This window comes from Garra rufa, chromosome 5, assembly GCF_049309525.1.
Source record: "Garra rufa chromosome 5, GarRuf1.0, whole genome shotgun sequence".
Taxonomy (NCBI): Eukaryota; Metazoa; Chordata; class Actinopteri; order Cypriniformes; family Cyprinidae; genus Garra; species Garra rufa.
The window spans coordinates 14,472,071-14,489,671 of record NC_133365.1 but is presented as its reverse complement, the minus strand read 5'-3'; the positions used below and the strand labels follow the sequence as shown (position 1 = coordinate 14,489,671).

At 41.0% G+C, this 17,601-nt stretch overlaps 1 protein-coding gene across 1 annotated transcript in view; it reads right to left on the bottom strand.

Annotated features, from left to right (window-relative positions):
* sv2ca (synaptic vesicle glycoprotein 2Ca) overlaps window positions 1-11,818 on the bottom strand; it is a 37,171-nt gene extending 25,353 nt beyond the window's left edge. Inside the window, exons 1-2 of the mRNA XM_073839778.1 lie at window positions 11,624-11,818; window positions 2,834-3,493 (exon numbers count right to left, since the gene is read on the bottom strand). Of these exons, the coding sequence (XP_073695879.1) occupies window positions 2,834-3,419 (586 nt within the window). The 5' untranslated portion in view covers window positions 3,420-3,493; window positions 11,624-11,818. The remainder of the gene's footprint in view (window positions 1-2,833; window positions 3,494-11,623) is intronic.
* Window positions 11,819-17,601: the final 5,783 nt, after the last annotated feature.

Here is a 17,601-nt window from a genome sequence, read left to right as displayed (position 1 = left end):
ACTGAGGTGAGTCCCTTGAGCAAGGCACCAAATCCCCAACTGCACCACAGCAATAGCAATATGGCTGCCCACTGCTGTGTGTGTGTGTGTGTGTGTGTGTGTGTGTGTGTGAGTCAGAAAATTACAGAAAAATCCTGGAATGTTTTTATCAAAAACCTTAGTTTCTTTTCGACTAAAGAAAGACTTGAACATCTTTGATGACACGAGGATGAGTAAATTATTTTAAAAAATATTCTGGAAGTGAACTAACCCTTTAAACGACTTGTAGCATGGTATATGAATTTCTGAAGGTGCCTTTTTTTGTCTTTAGCTTAAAAGTATAAATCACTGTCTGCTGTTTTATGTATGGAAAAGAGAAGTCTGGACATTCTGCTAAACTTCTCACTATTAGAGCTCATGAAAGAAAAGCATACAGTACTGGTGTCTGTGACTTGAAATTGCATTGCATTGGTTTAAACATCAGATGTAGAATGTGCTACTGTGTCATTTCACTAGTTACATTATGATAGCATTAGCAAACAGAAAAGGAGTCAATACTTGAATGCTAACTAGGACCTGCAGAAAGTTTATATTCTGCAGCATCTCTGCACTAAATCACCACTGCACCACTGTGCCTGCTGGAAAGCAGCCATTACCTTACTCACCGAGAGATATTCATCGTTTAACACGACAGAATTAGACTGTTGTTAGTCAGCAGGCTCTGAATTTATGCCTGAATATCTGCTTGAGACAATGCATTGTTCTCTGGAAAGAGTTTGGAGTTAGTACGTTTTTTTTTTACAGTAAGGATTACATTGATTAAAAGTGCCAGTAAAGACTTTTATATTATTACAAAACAATCAATTCATTTCAAATGTTCTATTTATCAAAGAATTCGGCAAAAATTCATGGTTTCCACAAAAATATTTATATAAAATATTAAAATATATTTAAAAAGTTATTTTAAATATATGTTTTACTGTATTCTTTATTATATAAATGCAACCTTGGTGAGTATACTACTTATTTTAAAAATATTAAAAAGATGTAAAAGCATTCAGCTTTTTAAAATCTATATTTCTTTTGATCCCCACAGTGTTTCAGTCTTCCTGGCTGAGGAGCAGCAAATTCTTCTGCTGATGACCGTATCTGATCTCAAAGGCCAGTAGCTGTACCGGCAGTCACGGCCGGCCACGTGCGATTATGTCTTAAAAGCCATTGACAGAGTAAGGACAAAGAGAGAGGGAGCATGAAAGAGAGGGAAGCAGAGCATGCCACGCAATGCCTTCAGGGCTCTCTCCAGATGAGTGCATAAGTGAAGAAAAAGCAGGATAAAAAAAGAGGGATAGAGAGTAAGAGAGACGCTCAGACTTGATTAAACTGATAAAACACCTAAGAATGTCAATTGATATGAATATCAATGACCCTAAACCAAGTCAAAGAGAACTGGTAGACTGTTTAAAGAGAAGTATCACGCACTTTAAATGTAATTTATTCCTGCTAAAATTTTTGCAGGCATTATTCCAGACTTTAATGTCACATAATTTTTCAGAAGTCATTCTAATATGCTAATCTGCTGCTCGAGAAACATTTTTTATTGTTATCTTAATGTTGTGTTGAAGACAGTTGTGATCCTTAATAGTTTTATGGAAACCAAGACAGTTTTTTTCAGGATTTAATGACAAGTTTGAAGAACATTCTTAATTTGGAATAGAAATCTTTTGTAACATTATAAACATCTTTTTAAATGAAATGTAATGCATTTGCTTAAATAAAAAACAGAGAAATCAAATCCTACTAACCCCAAACCTTTTGTGTATTTATCTATGTACACTACCAGTCAAAAGTTTTTGAACAGTACGATTTTAAACGTCTCTTCTGCTGACCAAGCCTGTATTTATTTGATCCAAAGTACAGCAAAAACAGTAAAAAAAATTAAAAAACATATTTAAAAATAACTGATTTCTATTTAAATGTATTTTAAAATGTAATTTATTCCTGTGATTTCAAAGCTGAATTTTAGCATCATTACTCCAGTCACATGATCATTCAGAAATCATTCTACTATTCTGATTTGCTGCTCAAAAAACATTTATTATTATTATTAGGTTGAAAACAGCTGAGTAGTTTTTTTTTAGGTTTCTTTGCTGTATAGAAAGTTCAGAAGAACAGTATTTATCTGAAATAGAAATCTTTTGTAACATTATAAAATGTCTTTAGCAACACTTTTGATCAATTTAAAGCATCCTTGTTAAATAAAAGTATTAATTTCTATAATTTCTTTAAAAAATACTGCCTCCAAGCTTTTGAATGGTATAGTGTATAATGTTAAAAAAGCTTTTTATTTCAGATAAATGCTGATCTCTGGATCTTTTTATTTGTCAAAGAATCCTGAAAAAAAAAAATACTCAGCTGTTTTAAATATTGATAATAATAATAGTAAAAAATGTTTCTTGAACAGCGAATCAGCATATTAGAATGATTTCTAAAGGATCATGTGACACTGAAGACTGGAGTAACGATGCTGAATTTTTCTCTTTGATCACAGGAATAAATTACATTTTATACTCAAATAGAAAGCAGTCATTTTAAATGGTAAAAATATTTCACAATATTACCGCTTTTGCTGTATTTCGGATCAAAAAGATGCAGGCTTGATGAGCAGAAGAGACTTCTTTAAAAAGCATTAAAAATCTTACTGTCCAAAATCTTTGGTAGTATATATAATTTTTTTTTTTTTTTTTTTTTAATTTCTAGCATGAGAATGCATAATTAATAATATGCAAACTTTGTATACAGTGTGCCATATGCAGAAATACAGTAAGTAAATTTGTCTGTTTTGTCATATTCTTACCTAGCCATCCAGAGCTAGAATCAGGCACACACATATCCGTCTCTGCACTTGGAAGAACGAAGCCCACTACGAAGACCTCCACACCATCAGACATGAGCGCCAGCCCCAGTGTAAAAAACAGCTGCCACTGAAACCTGCCATGTCCACACTCCTGTATGATCAGCTCGTACTGCTGCGCCAGCTCCTCCTGGTCCGCCTGCCTCTCGTTCTCCAGCTCTTTCCGGTCCTTCAGGCCATCCGCCAGCGGCTGTCCCAGAGCCACCTGTCCATCTCTGGTCTTTGCATCCGAAGGGATCCCCTGGTACTCCCCTTCATATATCTCATCCTCGTCATCGTGACCCTCAGTGGCATCGCTGGATCCTTCTTCATCATTGGCGTGGTCTCCTGTGTAGTTCCCATCCGGCTGGGTGTAGTAATCGTCGTCTTCGTCCTGGAAGCGCTGGTAGGCACGAGTGTGGGAGTACTCATCTGAGGCACGGTCCACAACTTTGTTGACCTTCTTAACAGCTTGTCGTTTGGCCTCCTTAGCAATGCCTCTGGCACCCTTCATGAGGGAAGTATTGTCTTGTGGAGCTGTATCATCCATGATTAGATGGTGGAAGAGAAGAGGTCTGCAGTCACCACAGAAGAAGGGCTTTTGTCTTTATGGCTCTCATGAGTCTGGGAGAAACACAGGTTTAAAGTTATATTGTGAGTGCTAAAGCTTTGGGCTGCATAGTTCATAAATCTGATACTGGTCAAAAATCTGTCTATAAAAAAGTATTATACAGTTGAGGTCAAAAGTTTACATACACCTTTCAGAATCTGCAAAATGTTAATTATTTTACCAAAATAAGAGGGATCATACAAAATGCATGTTATTTCACATAAAAGATGTTTACATATAGTCCACAAGAGAAAATAATAGTTGAATTTATACAAATGACCCCATTCAAAAGTTTACATACACTATTTTTTTTAGTGATAGTGTTTATGAGTCTCTTGTTTGTCACAAACAGTAAAACTGCCCACTGTTCTTCAAAAATCCTTCAGGTCCCACAAATTCTTTGGTTTTTCAAAATTTGTATGTATTTGAACCCTTTCCAACAATGACTGTATGATTTTCAGATCCATCTTTTCACACTTATGGACAACTGAGGAACTCATATGCAACGATTACCGAAGGTTCAAATGCTCACTGATGCTCCAGATGGAAAAACTATATATTGAGAGCCCAGGGTGTAACCTTTTGAACACAATGAAGATTTTCTTCATTTAGTACTGCCCTTCAGAAGCTACAGAAGATACTTACATGTTTCCCAGAAGACAAAATAAGTTTTCGCCCCCGGCTCTTAATGTATTGTTTTTCCTTCTGAAGCATCAGTGAGCATTTGAACCTTCTGTAATAGCTGCATATGAGTCCCTCAGTATGAAAAGATGTATCTCAAAATCATACAGTCATTGTCAAAATTGTCACAATACAGTTATATAGGATATAATCTATAAGCATGTGGAACGACAGCAGCATTTTAAAAAACTGATGAAGCATCTTGTGCTTCATTGGAGGCAAATCTGACACTTTATATTTTCATTTGCTTAGTGACCTAGAAAAAGTAAAGAGCTAAAAACATTTATTTATTATTTCCATAATTACATTTTTAAAAATGGCAGATATTCCTTGTGGTATCAGACATTTTTGACAGCAAATGTTTATAGACTGCTATTTATTTTAATTATTGTAAGTTGAAAGTGAACAAAATTGTCTAATTTAATTAGACGCTATGATGATTTTACATCATATCTTTATGAAACACCATGTAATCATAATCCCTACTATACTGGGAGCCATGGCATGTACAACCCTGCGAATGACTCTGTGAGACTTTACAACAGCTAATGGATCAAAAGGGAGAGCTTGTTTCACTTTCATTGTGTTTACATGCCGTTGGGAAGCTGAGTGCTCAGGCTGCGGAGTAATCCATTATTGGCCGACTGAATGGATGTGGACCATGTGTCTGTCTGAGAGGTCTGGCAGCCCCAGTGAACTGCATGATTGGCCCCTCGGTGAAGAGACAGCACTTCCCCCGATCTACCTGCGTAATGCTGGGGGGATCTGACAGGACTGCTGCTTACAAATGATGCGCAGTAGAAAGTCATGAGGATCATCAGCTAAAAATCAAATAGCCACTCAAATACAACTAAATCTAAATCATTTTTCCTCACATAATTTCCTAACTGAAAAGCAGCACCCTCAGTGTTTTACTGATCTGACTGGGAACAGCTTAACCTAAGAGCACAGTTTAGGTACATTCAGTGTCAAGTGGACTGAAAATAGGCCTTGCACCCTTGATAGCCTCTGTCGAAATGATGTATGGTGTTTCTGTTCTCTACGCCTTCTCTGGTGCATTGGGAGTCAGCAGGTCAGCTTCTATATGCAAGAATATTACAGCATATTTGCAAGCTTACATGAATAACAAAGGTTTTAAGAGGCAAGCTGTAAAATTGCCTGTCGATATGTTAAGATACGGAGAGGGGGCAAAAGTGGGGGAAAAAATAAATATGGCATTTCAGCCTATAAACAAAATCAATTATAATATTTTGCACAGTCCATTTAGTTTCTTTCTATTTGGAAAGTGATATTAATAAGTTTTAGTTATTTTTGCATACATATACAGTAGCTATGTGTTGCAACTGTATATTATGAGTATAATACTTTCAGAAGTAATTAATATATAGAAGAAAACTTAATTTAAATTTGAAACAGTTACTAGAATTTTTCTATAAGGATTGACTTTGGTAGACAGACATGGCAACTGAAATTCAGGCAAGAGGAAAGAGTGACTGTCCGTTTTTCTTTCTTTGTTGTCAGGCAGTGTGAATAAGCCAGGTTCAATCTCCTAATGGTTTGGAGAGGACATAATCACATTAAAACAAAAGGCAAATGACCTCGTCTAAGAAGGACATCTTGTGCTAAGAGATTGCTCCAGGAATTGATGCTATTATGGAGAAAGAGGAAAAGAAGAAAATTGTTGGGAAGGGTGAATTAGAAAAATTGTCATTTTCTGATGATGTTGTTTTATTCATAGAAAAAAAGTTACGTCTAAAAGTTTCAATTGTATATAGGCTAAGACTAAGTTAATATTTAACTGGCCTTAACTGACCAAATATTTAGGATAAACACTTCTTCTGGGGAATTTATTTTTTTAAATGTAGGCATTTATTGTATGTCACACCCCTGGACTATCCCCCGCTGTTCTATGTGTTTTGGTTCCTGCCTAATTTCCCACACCTGTGTATCCCAATCATTGTGTCTTTATAATTTTGTGTTAGAGGGCTGCATTGGGATCGGGACCCAACGCAAATCTCGCGGGAGCGGGAAGTTTGAACTTTGGTGCGGGCGGGAATGGGCGGCTAAAAAAAGCACTGCGGGATCAGGATGCTCAGCGCGCTTTGCGTTAGTGAGAAAAAAGTCTTGCACTTACTTCATTTTCAGGATACGGAGGTATTCCAATAAGGTAAAGTGCAACTCCATTCATTGGACAGCTTAACTTGTTTTGCAGGGGGATTTCGAGAGGGGGTTTCGGGAAAACCTGTCCAGTTTTCTTCCGTTCACTCTCCTTTTTCCCGTTGTTTGGGCTGCCCCGCAGTGCCCTCCCTCTTCCCTCGCCCGATGCAAATCCGTTCTGTTCTTCTAACGGCCTGTCTACGGCACAACGCGCTGGATTAGTCTGTGTGTTGTAATGAGTGGCGCGGTACTTGAAGTCGGTAGCCTAAGCGTTTTAGATGTCCCCGATAGCCCAGGCTACTATTCCCTACCAGTGTGTAAGAATACATGCAGGCCAGGGAAAGAAACAAACATGAATCTCTTTAATAACAGCAATACAAATACGTTTTTTTCCCTGCGGGACGGGAGAAGAGGCAAAATCAATGCATTTTTATTATCGTGCGGGAATAAATTCACAGAGTTTTGCGGGTGCGGGCGGGAGTGGACATACATATTGCGGGAGCGGGCGGGAGTGTAACACACACGTTACGGGAGCGGGCGGTAATGGTCAGAAATTCGGCGGGCGCGGGCGGGAGCGGGATGAAGAAAACAGTCCCGCGCAGGGCTCTAGTTTATGTCTTTGCTTTGTTGCTTGTCGGTCTTTAATGTTACTTCCCCGTGCTCCTGTGTTTCTCGTTGTTCTCCTGGATTTTTATTAAACTGTTCGTTATTCTACGTCGTTGTTTGTCTGTTCCTGTCTGAATCGTGACAGAAAGACTGACCTAAAACAGTTTTTTTTTTTTGCGTTATACCCTGTTTTTATTTCTCGTTTCCCTTTCTCCAGTCTTTTTGTTTCCGTTGTGTTTTTCCCCATGGATCACCTACTCTGTCCGGAATTCATCCTTCTTAGGCCACTATAACCGCGGCGGCGGAGATGTCAGTGGAGTGTGAGAACAACATCAACCACTGCACCAACGCTGAGGGTGAGCAAAATATGGATCTGGGGAATATAATCATGGACTGTAATTTCCCACCCACCCTCCCTCAGTTACCCGAGTTTTACAGCCAGATTACTCCTACCATGCCACCTCTGCTTCCTGTCTGCCCCCCAGCTCACCCTCAGCTCACCATCTGTGTGGTGGGTTCGCCGCGGGTCTGCCAATCACCATTGGCGTCATGGCTGGAGGATCCCTTATCTTCACCTTCAGCCTCTGAGTCCTGGACTCCGCCTCGGCCCTCCGACCCTGCGGCTCCACCCCGTCTCTCAGCTCCCACGTCTCCACCGTTGCCCGTCAGTCCACCAGCTCCACTGGGCTCCACCGGGCTCCATCGTCCCTCCGGCTCCGCCCTGGTCAGGCGTCGTTTGCCTCTGGACTTCACTCCTCCGGCTGTGCCTCGTTCGTTGCTCCGTCCCACTGGCTCTGTGGACCTCCTCCCTCCCGCGGGCACAGCCTCGGCCCTCTGTCGCTCCAGCTCCGCCGCGGACCTCCGGATCTCCATCTTCGCCTTGGTCGCCAGAGCCTTGGATTCCACCTTGGCCCTCCGGATCCTCGGCGTCGCCCATGACCATCGGCTTTCCATCTCCGCCTCGGGCTCTACCACCACCTGCTCCGCCTCCGTCGGTCGGCCCCCTGGAGTCATCAGCCTTCCCTCCACCATGGCTCCTCCCTCCATCGGCTCCACCGTGGCATTCCATCATGGCTGCGTTCTGGGTCCCATCTGGCTCCTGCTGCTCCAGCCCCCTCCTGTCACCTCCTTGGCTCCTCCCTCCATCATCACCTCCATGAACTGTTCTGTCACCTTCCTGGACTCTGCATTTTGCCCTCCTCCCTGGAGTCCGTCCTCCACCAAAACCCTCTCCTAGAACTTTGGACAGTTTTTCTGTGTGTCGGCACGAGGACGCGCCTTCCGGGAGGGGGATGTAATGTCACACCCCTGGACTATTTAGTTTGGTTTGAATCGTGACAGCTAAAGTATTTTTCATGCTCTGTCTATGTTACTGTTTTAATTATGTTAAAAAAATACCTTAATAAATAATCTTTGATGATTGTGGCCTTTCATATGATTCTTAATTTCACACATTTATCTGCTATTAGTTTAAAAAAGGCAACATTTTTATATTAAAATTCTTTAACACGTGTACCATTTCCTTTAATCGTTCATTTTCTTTATTAAAAGCATGGCATCTCACCTTTTTCAGACCAAAGGCTTTATATAGATTAAAATATATAGTAAACATAAAAAATAAAAGAAATTAGAAAAAAAGTATTTCTATTTTCTGAGGGAATGTTTGATACACATCGGCCATTGTATGTCTGAGTTATAACATCTTCCTGTTTCATGGCGAAACATCGAAATTTGTCAGGCCGCCACAGACACACACTTCAACGAAAACTCAAGCTCTTCGCAACTTAACATCACAAAGGGCTTAAGATTACACTGACCAAATTTGATGTTGATCTGAATAAATCTCTAGGAGGAGTTTGTTAAAATACAACGCTACAAACTGGCAAAACGACACAAAATTTGCTGAGATAATTCAAAATAATTAAACTAAACTTGGGTTTCGAATTTTGCTCTAAGAGGCTTTTTTGTAGGTATTGGTGTGTTACCTGTGTGTACATGTATGTGAAACGCAACTCAAGGGGCACGTTGTTGAAATTTTATAGGTGGCGCTATTAAGCCATTTTGCCACACTCACTTCTGAAACCCATATCAGATGTAAATTTTCGCCAATTCTGGGATGTGTGCGATCATTTCTGACAGGAATCGGAAGAATAATAATAAACGGAGCAATTCCAGTAAATAAATAAATAAGCTTTTAAAGGGGTCATCGGATGCCCATTTTCCACAAGTCCATATGATTCTTTAGGGTCTTAATAAAAAGTCTATAGTATACTTTGGTTAAAAATTCTCAATAGTAGTGTAATAAAACACCCTTTACCTTGTCAAAATCAGCTCTGCAAAAAATTAACTCATTTTATTGCATGGTCCCTTTAAATGCAAGCTGGTCTTAGTTGATCATGAGCTGGTTTAAACTCATGCTGGCTCCTGCTCAGAACCAGCTTAAACCAGCCCATGACCAACTAAGGACCAACTCAAACCATGCTTCAAAACATACCTAACCAGCATATGCTATTTTTTTTTTCAACAGGGAGTGGTTACAACTAAACAGATGGAGCTGAAAATGATTTTGAAACATTCTCAATTTCTAAAGTCTAATTTCGCAACAGACTACGGAGGAAGAAAGGAAATGTTGACACTATAGAGTTATAGCAAGAAAAACACATTTGGAAAAAGCAGGAGGCTACATTACAATGTAAATAAACCTCTCTGAGCATGTTTAACAAATGATTCTAATATAAATCCTTTGTACATATTCGTTCATCTTGAATGAGTGAAACATCAGGGTATCATAATATGACGCACTGGCATGCATGCTAAAAAGAAAAAAGTAGGCTTGGGTTATATGAGGCTTGTCGCTCTCAATCACGACACAGCCGGCTGCATCACTCTGCAGGTAATTCAATAAAGCCTTTTCTCAATGGGCAGAGCAAACCTTCCCACCAGCATGAGCACTGCTACAGGAGCACATTCTAATCTTAACATCGGACATGTGTTCCCAGTCATGCAAACTAAATGCAACAGACCAAAGAAAAAACTCTTGTGGGATGCCAATCTTAAAGGACAAATTACTCCATATTTACACAATGCGCATCTCTGAATTGCCTTAGTGCTTATGCAGCCTAATGAGGCAGAATCATCCAGCTGAACTATATGAAAGCAAAGATAAAAGCCTGGTCAATGCGGCATCGCTGATGAAATGCTGTACAGTCCTCAAGGATACAACCTTGGAACAGTTGAATGAGTTTAAAGTGCATGACTGAAATGAAAAGCTGGACTGGTTTTCACTTTTATAGAAGACACTAGCCACTATTGTTTTAACTTATTTTCATAAAATGGCTAAACAAGAGCATTTTAGCCAGATTATCCATAATTGAAAAGAATTTTAAGGGATTTAAAGTTTTGAGACTTCTTTGGAAAACAAAGTTAGTCACAGTTCAATAAAGCTGAATGAAAATCACATATTAAGTGACATGGCTCAATTAGCATATTAAGCCTTATATGTAACCCTTGACCACAAAACCAGTAGCACACCTTAAGTAGCACAGTTATATTTGTTGTAATAGCCAAAAATACATAGTATGGGTCAAAATTATCGATTTTTCTTTTGTGCCAAAAATCATTAGGATATTAAGTAAAGATCATATTCCATGAACATATTTTTTTAATTTCCTATACCGAAGATTGCTAAGAACTTCATTTGGACAACTTTAAAGGCAATTTTCTAAATATTTCGATTTTTTGCACCCTCAGATTCCACATTTTCAAATATCTCAGTAAAATATTGTTCTATCCTAACAGAAAATCTCAATTTTAAAAATTTGTGGTCCAGGGTCACATTTATGTAAATGGATTTGGCTATGTGTTAGTCTATATTACCTAAGATGAATATATACAGTATATATATATATATATTTTTTTTTTTTTTTTTTTTTTTTTTTTTTAAAGGTAGGCCAATATTGACACAAAAAGGTGGGTCCTGGTTGAATGAACTTATATTCACCATTAAAATAAAGAAATATATTTGTGAAATGTGTTTATTACATTTTCATTACAATAACTTAGGGTTGCAGGTAAAGCTTGATGAATGCAGTCAACGTTTAGTGTAAAAACTGAGAAAACTGATGTCTTCCCACTATGTTTTCAGGATTTAAATCCTATGTTACTTCCTGGCTGTCATACCCAAGAAGGAATATTAAAAAATGCCATACACTTTTGTAATTTTGTTCTCTCAGTATTTCTCTGTCTGTGTGTCTCTGCGGTGCTTGTATTGCCCGCGGCGGAGGATCCGCGCTCAGTGTGCTCTATTCCAGCCACCGACCAGTCGCTTTCGCTCATGTCAAAACTGACTCCAGAGCAGCGCTCAATCCCATCCCCTCAACGCCGGACACTCTCTTCTAATCATTTAATAAAGGACTGAACATAATTTATTAAGAACAAAATGTTTCAATTAAACTTCTTCAAATAAGCCACTTTTATCTCTGGGTTTGGGGAGTCCTGCATGTCTGAATAATCAACTTTTGTTTTTGGACAAGTGAGCTGTCAGTCAATATATTTTTGCTTTCATATTCATTCGTCTTTTTTATCCACTGACAAACTATACAATGCTGATCAGGTGACTAAGATGTGAACATTTTCTTTATTTCGTAGGCTACAGCAAAATGGTTTGTTATAAAGCGAAAGTCTTTAAAGATTTGACTTACCCTTTAGGGAGCTGAGCAGATGAGATGTCGATATTGGTTCTCCATTACGAGACGCCCGCCGCTGCTAATGAATACACATTTATTTGTATCGAAAAGATATCCGGCAACTAAAGCAAAAGCTGACGGTGTTTTAGCGCTGCAGCTCTGTCTGCAGTACTTCAAGAAAGAGAAGAGGGAGGGAGAGAGAAAGAAAGAGAGAGAGAGATTCATTTGCGGTGGGTTGTAGTAATAATGCTATGCGGAGAGAACTGACGGAAACACCGCGGTGTGACGTAAAGAAACCCCCTACAGACTCCGAGCTGGATTTATGACGTAGATGTCCTATTGAAAGTCAAAAACGGCATCTCTTTGCCAGATCACGACAAACTGGCGTGATTTAAATGTGCACTCAGCATATTAAGACAATTAAGAAAGTTTTACACATACAGTAAATAATGAGGTTTCTGGAAATGACTCTGAGGACAGAAGAAACTGTTTTATTTATCAATCAAATGGCGGAACAGAACGTAAACAATGCCACTGAACCGAACTAACCTTGCATATTTTGCGGATTATTGCTGCTGAAAATGGTCAATTATTGTCATGTTTTGGGCTGTACCAATCTGTTGGACCGGGATAAACAACTGAAGGACTATTGACTGCCAAAAGTTATAACAAATCAAAGAGAAGAGTGCAAAAAACTGTCTGAGGAACAAAAGGCATTTGTGGTTGAACCAGGATTTCCAGGGCAAGAATCTTGACAACATTTGTGTTTGTTCTTATCATCTCCGGTCAGGTAGGTGAAATATTAGGCTAATATCTTAATTAATATGCCTACTGTTCATATGTATCTTCAACACCTATTAACTTTAGTTTGTCAAAATATTGCGGCCTTTTCTGCTTAAGTCCTTCTCTATATGATTTAGCAAGATTCCACACATTTTTCCCATGGTTTAGACAGCATAAATTAGCAGAACAACATATTCAATAATCCATGTGGTTGTTTACATCTGAGTATCGCCAATTTGGCTGTGCAACCGGGTAACTGACCAAATGAAGGTTTTTTTTTTTTATGAAGGGAAAAAAAATCAAAAAAAAAAAAAATACACATCATGCTACACATCATGTTGAAATCCAAAGAAATTCAGGAACATATGGGAAAGAAAGTAATTGAGATCTATCAGTCTGGAAAAGGTTATAAAGCCATTTCTAAAGCTTTGGGGCTCCAGCGAACCACAGTGAGAGCCATTATCCACAAATGGCGAAAACATGGAACAGTGGTGAACCTTCCCAGGAGTGGCCGGCTGACCAATATTACCCCAAGAGGCTCATCCGACTCATCCAAGAGGTCACAAAAGACCCCACAACAACATCTAAAGAACTGCAGGCCTCTTTTGCCTCAGTTAAGGTCAGTGTTCATGTTCATAATAAGAAAGAGACTGGGCAAAAATGGCCTGCATGGCAGAGTTCCAAGACGAAAACCGCTGCTGGGCAAAAAGAACATAAAGGCTCGTCTCAGTTTTGCCAGAACACATCTTGATGATCCCCAAGACTTTTGGGAAAATACTCTGGACTTTTTGGAAAGTGTGTGTCCCATTACATCTGGCGTAAAAGTAACATAGCATTTCAGAAAAAGAACATCATACCAACAGTAAAATATGGTGGTGGTAGTGTGATGGTCTGGGGCTGTTTTGCTGCGTCTGGACCTGGAAGACTTGCTGTGATAAATGGAACCATGAATTCTGCTGTCTACCAAAAAATCCTGAAGGACAATGTCCGGCCATCTGTTCGTGACCTCAGGCTGAAGCAAACTTGGGTTCTACAGCAGGACAATGATCCAAAATACACCAGCAAATCCACCTCTGAATGGCTGAAGAAAAACAAAATGAAGACTTTGTAGTGGCCTAGTCAAAATCCTGACCTGAATCCTATTGAGATGCTGTGGCATATGACCTTAAAAAGGCGGTTCATGCTCGAAAACCCTCCAATGTGGCCAGGGCTGGACTGGGACAAAAAAAGGGCCCTGGCATTTTTGCTCAGACCGGCCCACCACAATTGATCGGACACAACCAACAAGTACACCATCCTTGCGGTCCCTGTAGATATGCATATCTACTGTTCCATTCCCAAAAAGCCCTACAAAGCTGAGAACTAAGTGCCATGGGCCAGTGTACTCACTCTCTCTTTACTCCCTGGTGGTGATCAAAGGTGGCAGAGGAGTAGGGCCTACACAAATTGAGGGCATCCTGAGAGAGAGAGAGAGAGAGAGAGAGAGAGAGAGAGAGAGAGAGGGACAAGAATGATAACTGAATGAGTAAAATTATCACCATACAAGTATCTTTAATATATAACAACGTAGAGAGATGGTTGCACATATTTCCCGGTACTTTAGCCTACTTTGTGTAATAACGAAAATATTTGTTTCAGTGAAGTCCAAATAAGTCCAAATAAATAATAAGTCCAAAGCTCTTAACAATCTTTTGCTTTTTTTTTTTTAATAGAAATTCTTGTGTGTTTTCATTTTTCTGATAATTAAATGAAAGCATAAACATTTATTTATTTTTAATCAAATCAAAAATAAACCCTTATCATTTTTGGCAAACAAACAGAGGTTTACTGTTAAAATCAATACATGGGATAAAAATTATATTCAGTTTAAAACGTTTAAATAATAATTGTAGTATTTTTTTCTACAATTAAGTGGTTAATCTTGTTGTAATATTTATTTTTTATCATATATATTGTTTTATGTAAAAAAAAAAAAAACGCCATTCATCCGCCATTCATACATACTGTCAGTATTTTGTCCTGTCCTGTTCTGTTTTCCTAGTGTTTTTCCCCCTCTGTTTCCAGTTCTTTTGGTTTGTCCCATTTGCTTCCCCTTTTGGTTTAGTGTTTTTGGTTCTATCCATGCCCATATTTGTATTTCCCCCTCGTTATCCTGTTATCTCGTTTGTAGCCACGCCTTGTGTTCTGTGTATTTAAGTCTGTGTCTGATCACTCCCAGCTGTCCGTCATTAACGTTACATGTTCTCATTTGGTGCTCCTGGTTTTTGTTTATTTGTTTGTATTTCAGTGTTTCATTTTAATAAATTTATATACTTTCATTTATCCGGTTCTCCTCATCCATCTCCACTCCTCAACCCTGCCTGATTGTGACAGAACGACGGACCCAAGAAAATGAATCGGGCTGAGGCAGACCTGTGGAGACTGCGGCAGGGCGGTCGGAGTTTGGAGCGGTATGTGACAGATTTTGTCGAGCTCTCCTATCAGGTGGGCTGGCCCGATGCCTCTCTCGGTGCCGTGTTTCTGATTGGACTGAATGATGAGATGATTCGTTGTGATTCTCCTGCCTGTAATTTCTCCTTGATCGAACTGATCAATCTCATTCTTTATTTAAATGGCTCTGATTTTGAACTCGAAGAAGTAAAGAGTGTCAGTAGGTCTCATCGTTCAGTCCCCTCTGAAACGCGTCACGTCGGGTCAGCCTGTCCTAAGCCGAAAATCCCCACATACCGTCCCAACGGATCGGACCGCCAGCCCAGTCTCCTATCCCCAGTCATCCTCCAAAGCTCCGCTGATGTCCTCAGCCCGATGAGGCCGGCCCCCTCTCCGCGCTCTAGTCTGCCGGCTGCCGCCCAGCGCTCAAGCCCGCCGGCTTCCTCTCCGCGCTCAAGCCCATCAGCCGCCAAGCCAGCGCCAGCTCACAAGATGGCCGCCACGCCAGCTCACAAGATGGCCGCCACGCAGGAGTCTGCAAGCAAGATGGCTGCCACGCAGGGTTCTGAAAGCAAGATGGCTGCCACGCATGAGTCTGTCAGCAAGATGGCTGTCACGCCAGAGTCTGCATGCAAGACTGCTTTCGTTCCTGAATCCCTGGCCAAGATGGCCGCCAAGCCTGAATCCCTGGCCAAGATGGCCGCCGTTCCTGAGTTCCCGGCCAAGATGGCTGCCGTTCCTGAGTTCTCGGCCAAGATGGCCGCCAAGCCTGAATCCCTGGCCAAGATGGCCGTTGATCCTGAGTCCCTGGCCAAGATGGCCGCCAAGCCTGAGTCTGCACCTAAGATGGCTACCATCAAATCAGAGTCTCCGCTGGTTCCGCCCAGCCTCCCTGAGTCTCCGCTGGTTCCGCCCAGCCCTCCAGTGACTGCACCGCGAGAGCGCCCTCTAGTGACCGCGCCGCCAGAGTGCCCTCCAGTGACCGCTCACCCAGAGCTTGCTCCTTCAGAATCTCCGCTGGGGACTGTTTACTCGGCCATGGCCACCTGGACTGTTTACTCGGGCCATGGCCACCTGGACTGTTTACCCGGCCATGGCTTCCTGAGCCCCCAGATCCGCCATGGCCTCCTGAACTATTGACCCGGTCATGGCTTCCTGAGCCCCCAGATCCGCCATGGTCTCCTGGACTGTTTACCCGGCCATGGCTTCCTGAGCCCCCAGATCCGCCAGGGCCTCCCGGACTGTTTACCCGGCCATGGCCCCCTGAGCTCCCAGACCCGCCATGGCCTCCTGGACTGGTTACCCGGCCATGGCCTCCTGACCCCCCAGACCTGCCATGGCCTCTTGGACTGTCTGCCCTGGAGACCGCCCCTGTATCCTGTGTTCCCTGTATCCCTGTCTAGCGGTCTCCAGGGCGCCCACCCTCCGGATGTTAGACGGCACGAGACGCGCCTTTTGGGGAGGGGGGTGTAATGTCAGTATTTCGTCCTGTTTTCCTAGTGTTTTTCCCCCTGTTTCCAGTTCTTTTGGTTTGTCCCATTTGCTCCCCTTTTGGTTTAGTGTTTTTGGTTCTATCCATGCCCATATTTGTATTTCCCCCTCGTTATCTCGTGTAGCCACGCCTTGTGTTCTGTGTATTTAAGTCTGTGTCTGATCACTCCCAGCTGTCCGTCGTTAACGTTACATGTTCTCATTTGATGCTCCTGGTTTTTGTTTATTTGTTTGTATTTCAGTGTTTCATTTAATAAATTTATACTTTCATTTACTCCGGTTCTCCTCATCCATCTCCACTCCTCAACCCCGCCTGACTGTGACACATACAGAGGCAAACGGAACATGCAGGATTCATATTAAAACAGTCTTTGTGCATTTCAGTTTTCACAGACACTAGTCCATATTGCAATTTGAATTAAGTGACAGACCAACTTTTGATTTATTAATCCAAAAATCGACGAATTCCGCGCTATAGTAAATTCCGTTTTTATGAATGGAGTCCGCGATCCCGTCCGTGTTTTCACGGAGGAGACACTGTAAATGCACGACCATGTAGAGACAGAAATTACATGCCTTCGTGTAAATAAGATAAATAACATAAGGCAATTTAGTTTGTTTAATAAAAGAACAATGTATAGACCTGTTCTATAGGAAAGATAACCTTAAATGACTTCTATTGTGATCTGGCGCTAAATCGAAAATAAAATGAACTTGATGGTCAAGGGGGGGCGGGCCCTAAGCTAATGGTAGGGGAAACACTGTGATTAGGCCAGCCCAGTGTCAGTATGGAAAATGAACCAATGGGCCGCTGTCCCTGCTTTATGGGCCGGTCGTTGGCCGATTAAAAAAAAAAAATATATATCCTATTAAATCGACCAGCCCCCAAGTGCGTCGGCCCACCCGGGCATTTGCCCGGTATGCCAGATTACCAGTCCAGCCCTGAATGTGGCTGAATTACAACAATTCTGCCAAGATAAGTGGGCCAAAATTCCTACACAGCGCTGTAACAGACTCATTGCAAGTTATCGCAAACACTTGATTGCAGTTGTTGCTGCTAAGGTTGGCCCAACCAGTTATTAAATTTAGGGGGCAAACACTTTTTCACACAAGGCCATGTGGGTTTGGATTTTGTTTTCCCTTCATAATAAAAAACTTCATTCAAAAACTGCATGTTGTGTTTACTTGTGTTATCTTTGATTAATATTTAAATTTGTTTGATGATCTGAAACATTAAAGTGTGACAAACATGCAAAAAAATTAAAAATCACACCACTGTAAGTGCAAAC